General features: G+C 44.6%; 1 protein-coding gene and 1 long non-coding RNA gene across 15 annotated transcripts in view; one reads left to right on the forward strand and one right to left on the reverse strand.

Annotated features, from left to right (window-relative positions):
- FBRSL1 (fibrosin like 1) overlaps window positions 1–21,741 on the reverse strand; it is a 760,769-nt gene that overhangs the window by 53,433 nt on the left and 685,595 nt on the right. For all 14 annotated transcript variants that reach the window (XM_050924090.1, XM_050924082.1, XM_050924093.1 and 11 more), the window contains one exon: window positions 21,488–21,533. In XM_050924090.1, coding sequence (XP_050780047.1) covers window positions 21,488–21,533 — 46 coding nt within the window. The remainder of the gene's footprint in view (window positions 1–21,487; window positions 21,534–21,741) is intronic.
- LOC127034835 (uncharacterized) lies at window positions 2,935–4,798 on the forward strand. Its single transcript, XR_007769509.1, has 2 exons — window positions 2,935–3,273; window positions 4,212–4,798. It is a non-coding gene; the product is annotated as an uncharacterized LOC127034835 (long non-coding RNA).

Raw genomic sequence — 21,741 nt, forward strand, 5'->3', positions numbered from 1 at the left:
AAGGAAGCAATATTTCCTCCTATGAAATGAAACCTGGAAAGGACTCCAGTCTCTCCCCTTTTTCATGATGGGTTTCTCTCCACAGGGGAGGGATTTGAATTTCCTCCAAATGCAACTTCCTTTTCCTGCAGAGGTAATTCATAAAGAAAAGGGTTTGAAGGAAACTGCCACACATAGCTTCCAGGCCTTTTGGAAATATCATAGAATATCAGGGTTGGAAGGGACCTCAGGAGATCATCTAGTCCTCCTCTCCCCTAGCTCAAAGCAGGACCAATCCCCAGACAGATTTTTGCCCCAGATCCCTAAATGGCCCCCTCAAGGACCGAACTCACAACCTTGGGTTTAGTAGGCCAGTGCTCAAACCATTGAGCTATCTCTCTCCCCCCACCTATGTAACATTTCTCAAGCGTTTCTTTTTTTGCCCCACTGCAGCCTGCCATGAAGTGATTCAACACACACGCACAAATGCCAATTGCTCCATTACTCTGACATGCTGCTGATAAGCACCTTTCAGGATCCAGCCCTAAATTAGCATCACTATAATCCAGAAACAAAAGGAAGTCAATTTACAGAGGAAGGGTAGAAAATCTGTGGCATGTTCTTACCCAATGGTCTGATATTTCATGTCAATAATTTCCCCGAGAGAAGCCCAGAACTATAGTGACACAAACCCACTTCATTAACTTAAGGTTAAGACTACAGAGTAAATAAGTCTCAATCTCATGTATGCTTGGTGTATTTATCATCCTGGAGCTGAATGAAATTTGTCTCTGGGGCAGAATTTCAGAGCTGCTTAGCACCCAAAGCTGGGACTAGACATTCAAAAGGGCTCAGCTCTCATTCAGGCACCCAAATGAAGTGGCCCCACTTTTAAATGTGCTCAGAGCCCCCAGCAGCTCCCATTGTTTCAATAAACATAAATAATACCGTTTGGTGCAATTCGGGGCTCTATTTTATTAATCCTTGGCTGTGATCTAGTGAAGTACCAATTTAACATCTGATCTGTCTTCTCTTGAGGGGGATAAAGCTTAAAATATCTAATGGGCCTTTTTCCATTTCTTTTACTACTGTTGTCCTATGACAACAGAAATATTAACAGGTGAAGGTACTGGAAACAAATACAACATATTCTGCGACATCTGCCAATCCAAAACTTTTACGGAACACAAGGCTGAAGGCAGAATGGTGTAGGAATGGTCACGGAACAGTGAAATGGTGTCATAGCATTCTCTCTCAGATCTGAACTTTAGAATTCAGAAAATGAGATACTAGCACCTGAATCTTCTAAGCTTAATTATCAGCTTAGATCTGATAGCACTGCCACCACCCAAAAATATAGTGTTTTGGGGCACTCTGACCTCCCCAACCTTCCCTGAGGACCCCAAGAACCCAGATCCCTTGGGTTCTTAAAACAAGGAGAAATAAACCATTCCCCCACCTTTCCCCCTCCCAGAATTTCCCTCCCTGGGCTATCCTGAGAGATACTGATCCAACCTCTTAAATCACCATGCAGAGAAGCATCTCCCTTCCCTTCCACAAAGAGGCAACCAGATTCAAGGAAAACAAAGAGAGATTCTCTCTCTCCTCCTCCCGGCTCCCCCCCACCCGTCCTGGTGAGTTATCCCAATCCCCTGGAATAACACAAGGGAAACAAGAAAAAAAAATCAATCAGGTTCTCTAAAAAGAAACCTTTTAATAAAAGAAAGGAAAAAGTAAAGAATTATCTCTGTAACTTCAAGATGTAAATATTACAGGGTCCTATAGCTTACAGACACCAGAAAGAGACTTTCCCCCCAGTACCAATACAAATCAGAATATTCCCAGCAACTACACACGTAAAAGTTAACCAGCCAGATCCACAATCGCATATAGAGTAAAAACAATCAAAAAGCCTAAACCGCCTGTTTTTACTTACTATATGAAAAGAAACTTAGAGAGCCTGTAGTAATGTCTGGTCTCTCTCAGACCCTCCGAGAGAAGAGCCCACAACGGACAAAGAACACACACAAAAGCTTCCCTCCGCCCAAATTTAAAAGTATCGTGTCTTCTGATTGGTCTTCTGGTCAGGTGTCCCATTCCCCGCTTGTAACCCTTTACAGGTACAAGAAACATTAACCCTTAACAATCTGTTTATGACAAATGGGAATCAGAAAATCTGGCTTCCCCACTCCCCTAAGATCAAAAACAAGTTGCAGCCTGTTTCCCCATCTGAAAAATGCAGATTCTAAGCCTTACTGACCTTTCTAAAGTGCTCTGAGATGCTCAGGTGCTGTAAGTGCCAAGTATTGTTAATCAGTGAGATTTTCAAAGGCACAAAGGGCAGTTAGTTGCCCAACTCAGGCCACGTGTTTAAACCAAATTTAGCAGTGTTAAACTGATTTAACCTTGCACCCATCCACACAACGAGGCCCTTTATATCGATATAAAGGGCTCTTTAAACCGGTTTCTGTACTCCTCCCCGACGAGAGGAGTAGTGCTGAAATCGGTATTGCCATGTTGGATTAGGGTTAGTGTGGCCGCAAATCGACGGTATTGGCCTCCGGGCGGTATCCCACAGTGCACCACTGTGACCGCTCTGGAAAACCATCTGAACTCTGATGCACTGGCCAGGTAGACAGGAAAAGCCTCGCGAACTTTTGAATTTCATTTCCTGTTTGGCCAGCGTGGAGAGCTCACCAGCACAGGTGACCATGCAGAGCTCATCAGCACAGGTAACAATGCAGTCTCCTGAGAATCGGAAAAGAGCTCCAGCATAGACCGCACGGGAGGTACTGGATCTGATGGCTATATGGGGAGAGGATTCCGTGCTAACAGAACTCCGTTCCAAAAGACGAAATGAAAAAACATTTGAAAAAATTTCCAAGGCCATAATGCAGAGAGGCCACTCCAGGGACTCAACACAGTGCCATGTGAAAGTTAAGGAGCTCTGACAAGCCTACCAGAAAACCAAAGAAGCAAACGGAAGGTCCGGGGCAGGGCCGAAAACATGCCGCTTCTACGCTGAGCTGCATGCAATTCTAGGGGGGTCCACCACCACTACCCCACCTCTGTCCCTGGATTCCGAGGTGGGGGTGGTAATCTCAGCCATGGCTGAGGATTCTGCGGACGGGGAAGATGAGGAGGAGGAGGAGGAAGAGGAGGACGAGCTTGCAGAGAGCACACAGCACTCCGTTCTCCCCTACAGCCAGGAGCTTTTTCTCACCCTGACGGAATAACCCTCCCAGCCCTCCCAAGCCACTAGCCCAGACAATGAAGCCATGGAAGGGACCTCTGGTGAGTGTACCTTTGTAAATATAAAACATGGTTTAAAAGCAAGCATTTTTTAATGATTAAATTTGCCCTGAGAACTTTGGATGCATTCGCGGCCAGTACAGTTATTGGAAAAGTCTGTTAACACGTCTGGGGATGGAGCAGAAATCCTCCAGGGACATCTCCATGAAGCTCTCCTGAAGGTACTCCAAAAGCCTTTGCAGAAGGTTTCTGGGCAGGCATTTGACCACGCCATGCATGTAGCAAGTAATCTGGTATCACTGCATGACAAAGCCTAGCTGCGTATGATCCCAGTGATTGCTGGCATTCAAGCAACATCCGTTCTTTATCTTGCTGTTTTATCCTCAGGAGAGTGATATTGTTCATGGTAACCTAGTTGAAATTCAGGAATTTAATTAAGGGGACAGACATGGCCATTCCTACTGGGCTGTTTGCCTGTTGCTTAAAAGAAATCCTTCCTTGCAGGTAGCCAAGCAGGGGCGGGGATTGGCGCTGAGCTTTTTCGCATTTGGCTAGCAGTGATCTTCCATGATACCAGCCATGCGGTGGGGGGAGGGGTAAAGCGATCATCCCAGAGAATTGGATGGGGGGAGGGTGGTTTCTGCTGCTGCATGTTAAAAGGAAAGAAGCAGCACTGAACGGGATTTGCTTGGTATTTGGAAAAGGAAGGCACTGTGTCTATGAAGGCTGCAGTATCCGAAAGACAATGGCTTACCATGGACACATGCAAGCTGAATTCTGCTGCCCGGACCTGTGTCTGTGAGATCTCTAACACCAGAGCCGCAGGCACTCAATAGTAAGATGCAAAATGCGACCTTGTAGTGAAATCACATGTGCTATGTAAGATGAATAGTGTTGTTCACCGTGAAAGAGTATAACCATTGTTCTGTAAAATGTATCTTTTTAAATACTTCTCTCCCTTTTTTCCCTCCCTCATGCAGCTGCAAATTTTTCAAGCCTCCCTACTCCATCCCGAAGGCTATCTCAGATAAGGCGGCGGAAAAAAAAAAGACGCAAGACGAAACGTTCTCGGACATCATGGAAGTGACCCGTAATAGAAGAGCTCATCTGAATGAGTGGAAGGACGTGGTATCAAATTACAGGAAAGATGCCAGTGAACGTGAGGACAGGAGGGATGCTCGAGATGAGAGGTGGCGGCAGGAAGATCAGCGGTGGCGAGATGCAACGCTGGAGCTGCTGCGTGATCAAACTGACATCCTCTGACGTCTGGTGGAGCTTCAGGAACAGCAGCAGGATCACAGAGTGCTGCTGCAGCCCCTGTGTAACCACCCTCACCATGTTCCATATCCTCCTCACCCAGACGTGTAAAAATGCATGGGGGAAGGCTTTGTGCACCCGCCCACTCCACCCCCGTGGACAGCCCAACCAAAAGGCTGTCATTACTTTGAAGTTTTTTTAATGGCCTTTTCCTTCCCTTCTATCCTCCTCCCATACCACACCCGGGCTACCTTGTCAATTCTCGCCCTCTTTTTATAATGAATTAATAAAGAATACATGATTTTTAAAAGATAGTGACTTTATTTCCTTAGAAAGCAAGCTGGAATCGAAGCGGGAAGGTGGGTTGCTTACAGGGAATGAGTCAATCAAGGCGGGGGGGTGTTCATCAAGGAGAAACAAACACAGCAGTCAGACCGTACCCTGGCCCGTGATGAAACTCGTTTTCAAAGCTTCTCTGATGCGTACCACTTCCAGGTGTGCTCTTCTAATCGTCCTTGTGTCTGGCTGTGCATAATCAGTGGCTAGGTGATTTGCCTCAGCCTCCCACCCCGCCATAAAGGTCTCCCCCTTACTCTCACAGAGATTGTGGAGCATACAGCAAGCAGCAATAACAATGGGGACATTGGTTTGGCTGAGGTCTGACCGAGTCAGTAATGTGCGCCAGCGCACCTTTAAACAGCCAAATGCACATTCTACCACCATTCTGCACTTGCTCAGCCTGTAGCTGAACAACTCCTGACTACTGTCCAGGCTGCCTGTGTATGGCTTAATAAGCCATGGCATCAAGGGGTAGGCTGGGTCCCCCAGGATAACTACAGGCATTTCAATATCCCCAACTGTTATTTTCTGGTCTGGGAAGTAATTCCCTTGCTGGAGCCGTTTAAACACAGAGTAGTGTTCCTGAAGACGCAAGTGTCATGAACCCTTCCCGGCCATCCCACGTGGATGTTGGTGAAACGTCCCTTGTGATCCACCAGTGCTTGCAGCACCATTGAAAAGTACCCCTTGCGGTTTATGTACTGGGTGCCCTAGTCCCAAGATAGGGATATGGGTTTCATCTATCGCCCCTCCACAGTTAGGGAATCCCATTGCAGAAAAGCCATCCACTATGAACTGCACATTTCCCAGAGTCACTACTTTTCGTAGCAGCAGCTTAATGACTGCTTTGGCAACTTGCATCACAGCAGCCCCCACACTGGATTTTCCCACTCCAAATTGATTCCCGACTGACCGGTAGCTGTCTGGCATTGCAAGCTTCCAGAGGGCTATCGCCACTTGCTTCTCAAGTGTGAGGGCTGCTCTCATCTTGGTATTCTGGCGTTTCAGGGCAGGGGAAAGCAAGTCACAAAGTTCCATGAAAGTGCCCTTACGCATGTGAAAGTTTCGCAGCCACCGGGGATCGTCCCAAACCTGCAAAACTATGCGGTCCCACCAGTCTGTGCTTGTTTCCCGGGCCCAAAATCGGTGTTCAATGGCTAGAACCTGCCCCATTACCAGCAGGATCTCCAAAGCGCAGGGGCCAGCGGTTTGAGAGAATTCTGTGTCCATGTCCTCATCACTCTCGTCGCCGTGCCGCCATAGCCACTTCCTCTTCGCCTGACTTTGCAGGTTCTGATTCAGCATAGACTGCACGAGAATGCGTGAGGTGTTTACAACATCCACGATTGCGGTCTTGAGCTGAGCAGGGTCCATGCATGCTGTGCTATGGCGTTTGCACAGTTCACCCAGGAAAAAAGGCGCAAAATGGTTGTCTGCTGCTTTCACGGAGGGATGGGTGAGACTGTACCCAGAACCACCTGCGACAATGTTTTTTGCCCCATCAGGCACTGGGATCTCAACCCAGAATTCCAAGGGGCGGGGGAGACTGCGGAAACTATGGGATAGCTATGGGATAGCTACCCACAGTGCAACGCTTTGGAAATCGACACTAGTGTCGATACATGGATGCATACCGCTGAATTAATGTGCTTAGTGTGGCCGCATGCACTCGACTTTATACAATCTGTTTTAAAAAAATGGTTTCTGTAAAATCAGAATAATCTCGTAGTGTAGACATACCCTCATACTGAAAAGTCAGGGGTAGCTGGGTACCTGACTTTTATTTGGGCTTTGGAAAATCTCCCACATAAAGTTGAAGAGATAGGCTTAGCCCTGTTGTACAAACAAGCAAGGGAACTCCATTCACTTCACTGTAATCTTCATCAGTGTACCCTGGGAGCTTTTCATAAGCAGATGCAGGGATGACAAGCATTTGTTGTTTGATTGAATATGCCCCATTAGTATGCTGGAAAGTAATCAGCTATACCCATTACTGGCTTGTTCAGTCTCTTACGACTTCTTGTACCCCAGGCACATGGCAAGAGGAAAGCCTCTTTAATAGTTTCCCTTTCTCTCCTGCATTTGTCTTTGGCCCAGAGATAATTTCCGGCTTTAAAATGTGATGCATACAAAGAAACAGCACTTCAATGCAACCTGAATGTTAGAATTCACAGATAGAAGAAAATGGAGCTTTACTGGAGGGGGAAGGAGAAGATTGTATTATGTAGAAAACCAAGCCCTGCAATCCCACGTTCCTCTCTGAAATCCAAAGAGAACAGATGAGCAGCATATCTGAAATTAATTACCATAAAATCCAACTGGATTGTCCCCCTCCCCTCCATCTCCTTCACTGAACTTTCTGTGCAGTGTGTATATTTTCTTAAAGTCACCAGGGCCAAAACAGTACAGCTGAAGTCAAAGAAAGTGCAGAGAAATTTGTGTGTGTGGGTACAATAGTTCCTTAAGAGCACACTCTCCCTCTCCCTCCATCTCTAATGAAGGTTTGGTGTCTGTCCACAAAAAACAAACATCAATCAGGCAACAGGCTGTTTCTTTCCCCCTGTTGCTGGTCTGAAATAACAGTCATCCCACCGCTGGGCTCGGAACACCACTTCCCTGTCCAGCACACATACGGAAGAATAGAGGAGGGAAGAAAACTCGCTCTTAGGTGCCAGAATACACTGTGAGCTGTGCTTTTTGGAGCCAGAGAAAACTTTGGCACACAACAGCTTTTGCTTTCCTCCATCCCACTGGGCACATTAATTATTTAATAGTCGGCTTGTGAATGGAGGGGGAGAGGGAGGGACACAAAGCTCTCTCACCTTCTCCCCACCTAGCAGAATGTGTGTATGTGTCTCACTATCAGACAGGATAGAAGGCTGCTTACAGCTTTCTGACAAGGACCCCCTTGTTGGCTTGTGACAACAGCAGCTTTTGACAGCATGCGACAGCATCTGGAGCAAACGAGTTACAGAGCAGGGGAAAAACAACTGCCCTGTGTGTGCTCCCTAAGGAAGCCAACGTTTTCATGCATTATAATTGGAGGGGGACTGGTGTGTTTATTCTGGGTTTCAATGTACTTGGAGTGGAGGTGCAACCCCATGGCTAACCGAGATAGGCTTATGGTTTGCAACAGTGGTCAGCTGCATCAAAAAGTTATTTAACGTGTTTTCCAGCAGTGTAATGTAACATTTTTGGGAGTGTGTGGAGAGGGGATGTAATTAAGTCTAATTTGGACACAGATGACTCGCAGATGTTAAGAATCTTTTGGATCAACAGCTCTGCTGGCACCGTGGAATCCATAACCTTGATTGCTAGCTGAGTAAGAAAGAGCTGGCAGCTCCTGCCTGTGTGTAGGAGAATCATAGCGCTGCCAGTCAATACTTCAGCAACGACAAAATCAGAGCGATCATATTAAAATACGGGACGGGGGAAACTCAAATCAAATCCAAGCCTTTCCCCTTTGCAGAACTTCTAATACTGCCTGATGGGAAAACCCTCCCAAATCACAACCTACCAATTCTGTTTATTTAAAATTAACACACTGTGGTGGGAGAGTCCAGTCATGAGCACGGTAGGGTAAGCCTGCCAGCAGCAACAGAGGCAGACTCAGCGAGAAGCAGCTTGACACAGGGACACCTGGGTGGCATGTTTAGTAAAGGCCCACAGGAAATGATGCAGAAAAAGAAGGTTATCGCAGCTGCCTCCATTCAGTGACGGAAATGTTTGCAGCAGGCGTGGGTTTAAACCAAAAACCTGGATCCAAAGCTCCCGAATTACTGGGGCTGTTGGGGTGTTTCCAAATTCAGATTTTGCAGTATGGGCGGATCTGAAAGCAATATAGGTCCCTGAAGAAAAAGTGAGCAGCACAAACAATCCAGTACATTTAGCTGCACCAGGGCTCACCTCCAGACCTTAGTGTAATTTAAAGCCGCTCTAAATTACTCCTGGCTGCAGTGAACTGCAATGAGGCGCTCTGGTGCTATGGACTGCTGGAGCCATGCTCCTTCTCTTTCCTGAGACACCCTCTCTATGCCACAGAGCTGATACAGGACTGACTGTGCAAGCTTTATGCCAACTGGGGTGTCCCCCTGTGCTGGTTAGGACGGCACAAAGGGGCCAGAGTCTGGGACAGAATCTGGCCTCTAACACAGAAACCTTCCAACCAAAATGTCCAGTGTGCCTACAGAATTGGTTATAAAAAGTATCGAATAATCGACTTTACCATATCGATTCAACCAATCAGTACAGATTTTAACTATCACATTCTAGCTGTCTGTTTCAGGTTTCTATCTGGCTTTAATTGCCGGTTCAATAATAAAAATAACAACAGTCAATGTTCACACAAATGTTAAACTCATTCAATCAGGATGCTTTGTAGAACCTCCACCCCTGGAGCCCATCACTAGTGTCTGGAGAAGGCCAGCCGCATAAAAGGTCAACTGAACAAAGGCCGCCCTTCAATTTGGAAGCCAAGCCCCATAGAGCAGAAAGAGAACTAAAATGCTAACTATTTGCCTGCAGGAGGTTGGCCCTCTCCTATCAACTGTGCTTTGTGCACAGGTTCCCAGGGTGCAGGTTATTTTTTGCAGCTTGGTGTGCAAACCTCAACCCATTGCAAAGCCTGTTGAACTTTAATCTCAGTCTAATTTGGTTGGTGCTGCCTGCTTCTAAATTTCTTCCTCATCTGTCCCAACCCAAGTCACAGGAGAAAGGAATCAAGTGCCAGAACGGACCAGCCATCCTCTTTAGGAGACACTGTTAGGCTGCAGGAAGCATAGTCCCTCAGTACTGGATCATCAGTGAATGCAAACAGATGCATACGCAGTGAGCAGAGACTACAGCAGCAGATGCAGTTTCACGGATGTCTGGCTACCAGCAAAACCATGTTTGTTGAGATCTAAATAGCCTTCCTTATGCAAAATGAAAGAGAGAATGAAACTGAAGGAAACTGGCAATTACATAATTTTACTTCTTTTTCAGCCCACTCACCTGTCATTGGGTGGCTCTGGGCTTGCACATGAAAGATACAAGCAGCAAGGTGCCTACATACACAAAGACGTTTTCATTTAATTAGATAAAAATTACAACATTAATGCCTGGATGGATTAGACAAGCAGAGCCGGCTGTTTTCAGGGGTCCTGGAACATGTAAACTATCACTACACAATATCTTAAAATACAGTTTTTCACCATGCTGAAAACCTCCCCTTAATTCCAGGAGTGCAACTACTACAAACAAGCGGAAAAGAGTTCGGTGGCACCTTATAGACTAACAAACGTATTGGAGTATGAGCTTTCGTGGGCTTTCACCCATAAAAGCTCATGCTCCAATACATTTGTTAGTCTATAAGGTGCCACAGGACTCTTTGCTGCTTTTACCAATCCAGACTAATACGGCTACCCCTCGGATACTACAACTAAGGGCTTGTCTACATCAGAAAGTTGCAGCGCTGGTGAGGGAGTTACAGCGCTGCAACTTAGGAGGTGTACACATCTGCAGGGCACCACCAGCGCTGCAACTCCCTGTTTGCAGCGCTGGCCGTACTCCCGTTTTGTCTCGGGTGTAGAGGATCCAGCGCTGGTGATCCAGCGCTGGTAATCAAGTATAGACACTTACCAGTGCTTTTCTTGACCTCCGTGGAATAAGCAGGTATCCCAGCATACCTGAGGAAGCCTCTGGTAATCAAGCTGGTCTCCTTCCCCGGCTTGCTCTCGCGTTCCCCGAACCCCGAGCAAGCAGGTCTCCTTCCCTGCGGTTTGCTGGGTGGTTCCGGGAACGCGAGAGCAAACCGCGGCGAAGCTGGTCTCCTTCCCCGGTTTGCTCTCTTGTTCCCCGAACCCCCGAGCAAGCAGGTCTCCTTCCCTGCGGTTTGCAGGGTGGTTCGGGGAACGCGAGAGCAAACCGCGGCGAAGCTGGTCTCCTTTCCCGGTTTGCTCTCTCGTTCCCCGAACCCCCGAGCAAGCAGGTCTCCTTCCCTGCGGTTTGCAGGGTGGTTCGGGGAACGCGAGAGCAAACCGCGGCGAAGCTCGTCTCCTTTCCCGGTTTGCTCTCTCGTTCCCCGAACCCCCGAACAAGCAGGTCTCCTTCCCTGCGGTTTGCAGGGTGGTTCGGGGAACGCGAGAGCAAACCGCGGCGAAGCTCGTCTCCTTTCCCGGTTTGCTCTCTCGTTCCCCGAACCCCCGAACAAGCAGGTCTCCTTCCCTGCGGTTTGCAGGGTGGTTCGGGGAACGCGAGAGCAAACCGCGGCGAAGCTGGTCTCCTTTCCCGGTTTGTTCTCACGTTCCCCGAACCCCCCTTGAAGCCGCCCAACAGCGCTGCAGTGTGGCCACATCTAACACCACTTGCAGCGCTGGTTGCTGTAAGTGTGGCCACTCTGCAGCGCTGGCCCTATACAGCTGTACTAATACAGCTGTAACAACCAGCGCTGCAAAATTTTAGATGTAGACATGGCCTCAGATTACTTTCAGCACCGACAGCTAGGGAGGAGTGGGAAAGGGGTTATAAAACCAACAATGGGAGTAATGATATGATGTTTTAAAAATAACATTTCTTTAACCCAACCAAGATGCAGGGACTGTGATGGTGAGGGGCCTGCCATTTAACAATACCAGTAAATGTACTTTTTCTATCTGAGCTTTCTTCGATTTGTAGCTCACCCTGCTGTTAGACGTTTCAACAGAGCAAAAAGTTAATGCCCATTTCACTGGGGAAAGAGATCCACAAGTCTGACTATTACCTTATGGATAAGCCCTATAGAATTTATTAGTGATTAAACCAATAGGTTTCTTCAGAAACATAATAAGGGGTCTATAAAATAAGTCTAAAAACCCTTAAAATTGAATGAAAAATGAGAAACTTTCCACAAGCTTATGGCACAGAATCCCGTAGCAGGAATATGATTCTCTAATAAGCTCTACAGGACAGTTTTTAAAACCCTAAAGTTTATATTCCTATTAACTTCAGTAGGACTTTTACATCACGTGCATTAAAATGAATGGAGTTGGAGATAGACAGTTAAATTCTAAACAGCACAAACACTAGTCAAGTTTAAAAACAGCCATTGTGGAAAAACAGGGCAAAAACAAAAACATACCCATAAAATACCAGTCTCAGCTATGCTCCTATAAATCCAAGTAAGGTCAACGGAATTACTATGGATTTACACTGGAGTAACTGAGAACAGATTGTAGCTCACAGTACACAGGAAAAGTCTGAGCCCTGAGTGGTGGGGAGGGAAGGGAAGGCCTCGTGCTGCATGCAATTCATGTGGCCAGCTCAGGAACAGCATTAAAAGACTCTGCAGGGAAGAGTGTCCAGCCCTTGTTAACCAGAAAGGGGCAGGAGGTGGGGCAGAGAGAGAGAGAGAGAGAGAGAGAGAGTGCGCGCGTGTGTCTAGGATGATTTAAAGGAGAAATAAAGTGGCAGGAACCTTCAAGGCTTGAAGGATGCCTCCTCGATATTGCCTCATTCCCTCGGGAGAGGACAGGCCAGGCTGCTGTTAGTGATTCAGAGATTTACACATTTCAAATGAAGCTAATATGAAAATCAATTACCGAAACATACAGCATGTCAACTCCAGAACTGCTGTGGAGAATGAACTGTTACTGTTTGCCACACAGATTGATCAGGATAGCAAGCATCCTGCTCACCAACCTCATGCCCTGTGCCTCCCCAGATTAGGAGGGGGGGCCTTAAATCTCCTGGGGGGAAGGGGCAAAGCAGCAGCTTGCTAATGGTATTCTCTACTCATGACGGAAGACCCTGTTGCTGGAGGTCGTTGACTCACTGGGAATTACAGACCACACCAGCTTTGTGCACAAAAGAGCAACCAGATCCATTTGCAATTAAAGAACACACTGTGGTCTCATTGATCATTTTCATTGATTGCTCAGAGGGAAATGCAGGATGACCTCAGGGTCAGTTCCAGCTTTCCCCATGCACCCACCTCCTTACCCTCCTGCTGACTTGTCAAATTACTTGCCAATTGTCGGTCTGGCCTCTGCTATGCTAGTGACCTGCATGAAGCACACAGTTACTGTGTCTGCAGGAGTCCCTAATGAGCTATTATACAACCCAGGACAGCTTAATATTGGTCACCTGTCAAACTGCTTCTCCCAAATAGAAGTATGAAGCATAGGGGTGGAGGAGAACAGAGAAAGGAACATCAGAGAGCTATAAAAAGATCACAAACACCTGGTGCAGCCCGCATAGAGAATGCATATGCATTGTATCAAGGCAGTAGAGAAGGATGACACTATTTTACTAGGAACAGATCTGAATTGGATCAGGACTTTCCTCAGAAGGCCAAAAGCATTCATACCCCACACATTGGTTCCAGATAGTCTCACACTGATTAGGCACTAGTTAATTTAAAGGGGCATGGTGGATTTAGACCCAACATTTAGTTTTCTGGTTAACAAAAGCTTTACAAAATTAATACAAACAGTGTTTTCAAAGTTTAAAAAAAAAATCAAGGAAAAAAACTATTAAAATGGATATTGTATTTGGGTGGCGGTGCTTGGATTTAAGCATTAGCATCCTATTAATAGATCAGAATCAGAATGAGAAATCAACTGGGAACAATAGTGGAAACTGACCTGTTTGTTTTTTCATTGCCCCACCAGAGAGAAATGCAGGAAGTAAACAAACAGAGGAAAGGATGCAAAGGATACCTGATTTTTTTAAAAACCTTTTAGCTTCAGTAATGTGTTACTAATAACCAGTAGGAATTTTTTTTTAAATGTATGATTTATAATCTGATGGTCTCTTCAGCTACTTTTACGTGAACTCGGAAAGTTAAAATGTGCCTAGTGAATCACTACAGTTTATGCATGAATATGCCAGTTATATTTTCTTTGCTTTTAAAAGTTCTTTTTATTTTAAATAAAAACTACAATTAAAGAAAATAAACCATCCTTTTCATAACATTGATACATCCAAGACTTAGTTTATTTTATTTTTCTTGGTAAGGCACTGCATGCAGTTAGCTCTCCATAATATTTAACAAAGCTGCATTTAAAATGTAAAATATTTAAGGAAATGAACAAATCCTGTGGAGGAAGGGCAGTCGAGCAAATAGACTTTTACATTACCCTAGGCAATTGTGTGTGCGTGCATGTATATGTGTGTGTGTGTGTGTCTCTCTCTACTCCAAAAATATATTCATGGCTTGTATGCTTTAAATCAAAAAGCAATTTCAGTCTGTAATACTCAAATAAATAATTAAACACGTTTTATCTCTCACAGTATTGCTTCTATTCATTCCAATCCCACTGACAGGAACACAGCTACAGACCCCCATAACCTTAAAACAACAAAACAACACACATGACACCAACCAGAAGGCCTAGAAATGTTTGTAATTCAACTTTTCACCTCTTGGCTGTAGCCTGACAGCACAAAGAAAGCTTTATCCTGGCAGACTACAGTGGAGGTGGTTGTCTTAACTGACCAGGGGCGGGAGTGGGGAGAAATGGTACTAGCAGAATCTGCCTACTTGTGTTAAACAGTAAATTTCTGTCTATATTAAAATCATAAATTGCCCTTCTTTGTAGCCCACTCGCCTGATGACATTTCTGGCTGGTGTAAGTCGAGCTTTACTAAGTTAATTCAACAGTGGCGGTTGGAAAATGGTCTCTTCCATGTTATTGTGACATTTTCCTTGGACCCACTATAGAGAGATGATATGGTGTAGACAGCTATTAAATAAGCCTTACATACCCCCCTACCCTCACGCAGATGCATTTTCAGTTATAAAGAGACTGCAGAGTGCCTTCCAGTGCCTGAGCAATGCAAGGATACCTGTAGAACCCCACTCTTAACGGCTGCTGTTCTTACTCAGTTTTCAAAAAATGTGACTAAGTAGCTCTGACCTGTGGGATTGTCATGGTTACCCAGATGGTTTTTGAAAAAACAAGAGTCCTCCTTCTTTCTAGACCACTATATATTATATATGGATATATGCATACACGTTCAAGGAAGCCCAATAGTAGGGTGACCAGACAGCAAGGGTAAACATTGGGACAGGGATTGGTGGGGGGGGTAATAGGAGCCTATACAAGAAAAAGATCCAAAAATAGGGACTGTGCCTATACAATTGGGACATCTGGTCACCCTACCCGATAGCTAATGTATTAATTAATCCAAGGAGTGGTTAGATTAGATTAGAAATTTTAGAGAAGGAAAGAGGCAGGAGGCCATGGATGGTTCAGGTCCTGGAACTAATTATATCCCAGATCCTGCTGTGTGTCTAGTATTGCCACCCCAAAGCATTCAAAAATTATGAGATGGGCTTAAAAATAATACATATGAAGTTCTTTTTAACTGCCGTCTGGTTTTTGAGTGTTGGTGGAGTGTCACGTTATCAAACTTTTTTTTGTAACCAAGCAAGCTAGAAACTTACTACACCTCTACCTCGATATAACACGAATTCAGATATAATGCAGTAAAGCAGTGCTCCGGGGGGGCGGGGCTGCACATTCTGGTGGATCAAGGCAAGTTCGATATAACGCGGTTTCACCTATAACACAGTAAGATTTTTTGGCTCCCAAGGACAGCGTTATATCGGGGTAGAGGTGTAATTTTAACAATCAAAACAGTGTCTCATGTAATCACATGACTCCAGGAGCTAGGGCTTAAAAAAACACCAAATGTGATTTGTGACAAAAGAGATGAGAATACTGGTGGGGAGGGGCTTTATGAGCAGTCTCACCATCTAGTGCATATTAAGTGATATACTACTAGTAATGCTTCTGTTAAAAGATTTCCCTTCTTGCCTGTGATTAACATGGCCTCTCATTCGCAGATGTGGCTCTAAATCATCACCTTTAAATTCGGGCTGCAAACATCATTGGACTAGGTTTAACAAGCATCACAGAAAAAAATGCTGACTCTGGAATTTCATCAAAGCCTGGGTACATTACAAAATGGGAAACAGGAAGTTGGAGGAATCAGTGGCAGAGCCCTTAGTATCTGTATTGCTGGCTCTTCCATTGAATTGGTGTATGACCATGAACAAGTTTACTACACTTTTCTGGGCCTCAGTTTACACACATACACACACACACACACACACACGATTCTGCCACTTACCTCCCTGAAAAGGGTACTGGGAGACTTGCTTAATGCCTACAGATCACATCAAGATCTTCTGGTGAAAAGCTCTACAGTGTATTAGTACTATTACCTAGTAGCACCTAGAGATTGCCAAGTGAGATTATGACCCCAGTGGAAAGGCTTTATATAATCACATAATGAGAGAGCGTCTCTGTCCCAATGAGTTTACAACAAAAACAGAACAAGAAGTGGGAGCAGAAAGAGATGAAGTGACTTGTCCAAGGTCACACAGCATTATCAATGGCAAATCTGGGACAGAACCCAGGTCTCCCAAGTCCCAGTTCAGTGCCTTATCCATTAGATAACGCCTCACAATGGCGTAAAGCATCTTACTTCAAGAGCTGCCCTGCTAGGGCTGGTTTCCACTTCACTGGCTCACACAGACTCTCTCAGTAAAGAAACCATCTGTTTCCAACCCTTGTCCCTCACCCCACCCCAGTTCCCACCCCCTCTTGCAATAAGCATCAGTTTTTAACAGCATGTTCTACTCTAGCGATTTTGTATTTCTAGCTTTTAAAATGATTTAGTGTGACAGTTTAGTGCAGAAGGAAAAAAAAACAAGAAAAGAAAAGAGAAGAGAAAAAGGAGAGACAGTCCCCTTAAGGCAACAATATTATGCAGCACTGATCTCAGAGGAAAGGGGGTTCTTTCTTCTGGTTCAGATGCACTCGTCAGGACTCTGAGTTGTCTTTTAACAACAAATCTCTCTTGCTGGCCCATGGCACACTTCTGTGGTCAAGAGGACAAAATATAAAAGAAGGAAACTTCAAAGAGTTATAAATTGCATTAATCCACGGGGGCGGGTGGTAGTGATGCATCCCATGGCTGACAATTATGGCCTGCATGCCAAGCAAGCCTGTCTCCCTCTTGTCAAACGGTTAAGACACAGACCGTATGCTTTAGAGCTTTGGGTACATGTACAGTTCACGATGAAAGAGAGCACTTCAGAGCTCTATGCTTATATGTTCAATGAAAAGTAAGAGTGTATCGTAAGCAAAGAATGGAAAAAAGCAACAACAACAAAAACCCAAACCTATTTTCACTTATTATTACAGTGAGAACAATGCTTTACATACTTTACTCCATAAAACCTCTCAACATAGGATCTCAAAGCACTTTATAAACATTAATTAATTAAGCCAACCAACAGCTGGAGTGTCAAGTATTATCCCTCATTTTGTAGATGTGGAGACTGAGGCACAGAGGTTAAGTGATCACCCAGCAAGTATGTAGCACAGCTGGACAAAGATCTTAGGAACATGGATTCCCAGTCAGGTACTCTATGCGTCAGACAACATCGCCTGCCTAATTCAAAGTTTAGGCCCGAGCCCAGCAGATGTTGAGTGCCCACAGCTCATATTGACTTCCTAATCGTCCTTGATGGCTGTTCCAGGCCCTGTCCAAAGTTGTGGTGCTGCGCTCAGTCTGGTTCCTAGTGAATAGGTGGTCATCTTACAAAACCACATCTGGCAACCTTGCTGGAAGCTTTGGAAGAGGTGCCAAGGATTCGGTGGACAATGACACTGAATTCCCATTTCATTTCTACAAGTTATTGCTCCAGGTCAGGACTGAAGCACATTGGGAAGGGTTAGTATGGAGAAACTTGCACTGAAGCTGTCCATGCTCCACTTGCTCTGGGGATAGAGGATTTCACTAACCAGGACCATTTACCTGAAATGTTTCACCAGCATTGAATCCACTGAAGAAACATCTATTTTAAAAAGCCCATTCATACTGCAGTACTCCTGGTGGCTGAGGAAGGAGCTGGGTTCAAGAGAGAACTCGGATCTCCACAAATTTTCTCAGCATTAGGATCTTGGTTTCAAGGCTTATTGGTAATAAAAGCTCTCCTTGTTCCTCTGGCACCTTACTGGTTATCTCACTGAAAGAAACGACACAGGGCTGGCTGGCTGCATGGACTAGCACCACTGGGGATCACCAAGTAGTAGTTAGGATATCTGCACGTAACATAGGGCATAATCATTTCCCTCCAATGAAATGGGAAGAAGGGACTTGCCTAAAAGTGAATCAGTAGCTGCAGTGAGTGCATCAGAATAGCTTTCAAAAACTCAACACCCCTAACGTCAATACACCAGCCAGACTGAGGTCTCTTTGGGTGTTTAATGGGCAAATGTTCCTCTGGCCTGCTGCAGGCTGACGGACAAATTTGAATTTGTGTCAGAAGCTCTTGCTCGTTTTCCTCTTCTCAGTCTCTCCTATCCCTTTGGCTAGCATGGAGCTTTGATCCAGCCTGCCTCTGCACTTTCGTTTTTCAGGTCCCTCCAAGCTCTCCCTCTGCCCTCCCCCCCACCAGTGACTGGCTGGGAGAACCGTGCATGAAAAGAACAGGGTATCAGAACAAATGGGCCTCTATGCTTTTTATTGTTAATTGCTATTTTCTTGTGTGGGGTGTTTAATCTCTCTCTCTCCAGGAAGCTCAAAGTCCTCTAATTCGGTCTATTTCACAGCTGTGACCACTGAGGTCACTTTGGGTCAAGACACCTCCTCTCCCCTGCATAATGGCAAAGGTTCCAGGGAAGCTGACTGCTACATAGTACATCTGTTGTCACACATCAACTTGTGTCAAAAGAGGGGCACAGCAGCAATGGCCTTCTGTTGTAAGGAGGCAAAGACAAATGTAACACAGGGAACAGTAAACAAAAGATTCCGCATCTAAGACCTAAGCAGCATGGTAAAAAGTTACATTTTAAAACTATTCCAGACATGGAAAAGTAAAAGTTGCCCATCTTCATACTTCATTGCACTGTTAATCTGTTGGTAAACTAGAATGACATTAATAAATTTACTGCACCAAATGCATCTTTCATGTAATTGTTCAGAAGTCAATGGTGTTACACCAAGAATGAATCTGGCCTACTGTGTTTAACACCCCAACCCCAAAAAACAACAATCATGTAAAAAAAGGCCAACAATGCAGACAACATAGAACTTGCTAACTAAGAAATTAACCTCTACAGAATTCTGGGTGATCTTCAAGAAGAAAAAATGGAATGATAATATATTAAAATAAAAACCTTACTGAGAATTTACAAGCAGCGAGTGCGTAAAGTGTTCTGAAGAAAGAGGGCGTTCTCCCATAATCTGAGCAGTACAAGCTTTGGCAAAACAATGCTTGAAGTGCACCCCTCAGTGACTTAGCTTGATTTTTAATTTTTGCTTTTCGCTGGGCCTGTAATCCCTTGCAATCCTCCACCCCCACCCCAAACCGAAGCACAGATTTTCAAAGAAGGGCACAATGCGAACGCCTGCAAGAGAAGTGTGCACCCGTTGCACCATATATGTGTACAAATCAGGAAAGTGTACTTTTAACTAATCTTTTGCCTGCACAATTGCTCACACCTTTGAAAACTTAGGACTTAAGTCAATTTTGGTATCTTATTAATGGAGTTTGAAATGTCAGTCCTTGAAGGTCACCTTCTCTCTGCCCATATGGCATCACAAAGGCTTCATCATTTAACAGTGCCTTTAATTTGCATATATGAGAGATAAAACTCTGTTGTAATCACATAGCAGGACTTGTAAAATTAACCAGCATCAGAATTTAGTGCCGTTCAAGCTTCTCCATATAGATGAACCAATGCTACTCAACCTGACCTTGCAATACAACTGCTATGCTATGCCATGCCAATCCTAAGGTAGCCCTGAGCAGAGTCTGCCAACACAGTCTCAATCTTTGGCAAACAGCATGGTAGACGTGTTTACTCCAAGATCTATGTAGAAGCTAAAGATGAGTCACAAAATTCATATCTGGATTGAAACTTTCCCAAAGTCTGGTGATATCTGGATCCATGGCAAAATAAACAGTAATAATTTTCAGCTGCAGTGATGTAAACACCAGAGAGTAAATGACTCCATGCTGTCAAGTTTACTGCCACCGGCACATGATGGAGAGCAATCTGAAAACTCATGTTGCTGAGTGGCTCTGAGATATCAAGGGGGAAAAAACCATCAGACTTCAATAACTGCAGGAGCCAACAAAGCTGCTGACTCTTGAATGTAATCCTCTAAACTAGATCACTGGGCCACATTTTCACCCATGCTCCTGGAGTTTTGTTTTGTTTTTAAGAGCAAGCGAGTTGTATAGGATTTGGACTTACCAAGGTTTGGCACCTAAGGTACACAATAGGGTGGACAGATGATAAATAGTGTCAGTCCCCCTTCCCTCCGCTCCCCTCCTCTCCCGCCCCCTGCAGTTCTTTGTTATTTTTTTCCTGATGAAACTGCATAATTTTGTGAAAACATCTGCAAATGTACTAATGTCACACACTTACCATCAGTTTTCACATTTACCATTTAAAGTTTGCAGGACTTGGAAAGAAAGAATTTGTGGCACTTACAGCCTCTAAAAAGGCCAACCCAATGGTGCCTGGAACCAGCCTGAGACACACACAACAAGTAATAACCAAAAAGCCTTTCCTTGGCTAGCTCCTATTCCTATACAGTAGTGAGGTAAACGAGTCCTCTCTTGGTCCTCTTGAAATAACCTTTTCATGCTATAATTTCTTATTAATGAGCCTCATTTTCCCCCTTCAGGACATTTGTGTCTCCCTAGTAGTCATTATTGCTCTGAAATGGTTTTTATTCTGTAGTTCAATAGAAGGAACACTGCAGAACAGCGTTACTTACTGGCAGTGTATACAAAGCCATAATGTCAGCCTTCTTGCACGACAGAGCAGAACCATTCATAGCGCATAATGCTTTCAATTGTACACAACACTCTTCTCTACAAGGCTGTTCCTTAATATTTTTTGTCCACAGCATTCAGCCAAGAGTGAGATTATCCATAGGAAGCTGAGCAACAAGCCAGAGTAGCCTTGTATTACCGGCAGACTGAATCCTGAAGGGAGGGCTTGGTATATTTAAATATATATATATACACCCAACTCCCAAAGGAAATCTGAACAGGCCACGTCTCTTTGCAACACCCAGTGTGTATCACAGGTAACTCTCATTAATACTAATGGGAGCTATGGGCTAGAATCCTGCAATATACTGGGCACCTTAAACTTCACTTTGGAGGATTGAGATCTATAGATATAAAAGTTCGGCATGCTGGTGGGTGAAAAGATATTTGAATCCTTGAGAGAGTAATATAGATACACAAATATTCCTTAGTTTTTTTTTAAAAATGAAGATTTGCTTGTGGCAGTTCTGCTATAGAGTTGATTCCTGCTTTGTCAATAAGCTCTCTCGTTAAGACATTTGCTACAAATCTACCATCTGGAAGGGAAAAAAACCCAGCCTCATCCTAATACAAGGTGGCAGTGAAAATTAACATAACCATTGCAAGCCTGTGACAATATGAGGTGTTCTTTTTGACAATGCTACGTGGCAAGATTGAAGTCATTGGCTTCCTGTTAAATTCAATTCGTGTTACACACACAAGCTTATGCTCAAATAAATGTGTTAGTCTCTAAGGTGCCACAAGTACTCCTGTTCTTTTTAAGGTTTCATACACTGAAGGAGTTTCTTGTTCTTACAGCAAGATAAGAAAAGGAAAGTGTTCCTCCGAAGCACCTACCTTTATTTGCTGCAAGGGAAAACAGCTTTTCGGAGCCCAAAGAAGCCTGAAAACAAAACAGAAAGAGGGTTACTGATTCTAAAAGAGAATCTAGGAGTCTCTACCAAAAATACACAGTCCTTACAGAACAAATCAATCATCATAACTGCAGTTACACACTGAACCTGGAGGGTGCAATGTTGTGCTATTTAAGAACAAGCAGGAGTCTTGAGCAGACGAAAGAAAAGCACATAAAAGCACTGTCCTGTTCTCAC

This window comes from Gopherus flavomarginatus, chromosome 15, assembly GCF_025201925.1.
Source record: "Gopherus flavomarginatus isolate rGopFla2 chromosome 15, rGopFla2.mat.asm, whole genome shotgun sequence".
NCBI lineage: Eukaryota > Metazoa > Chordata > Testudines > Testudinidae > Gopherus > Gopherus flavomarginatus.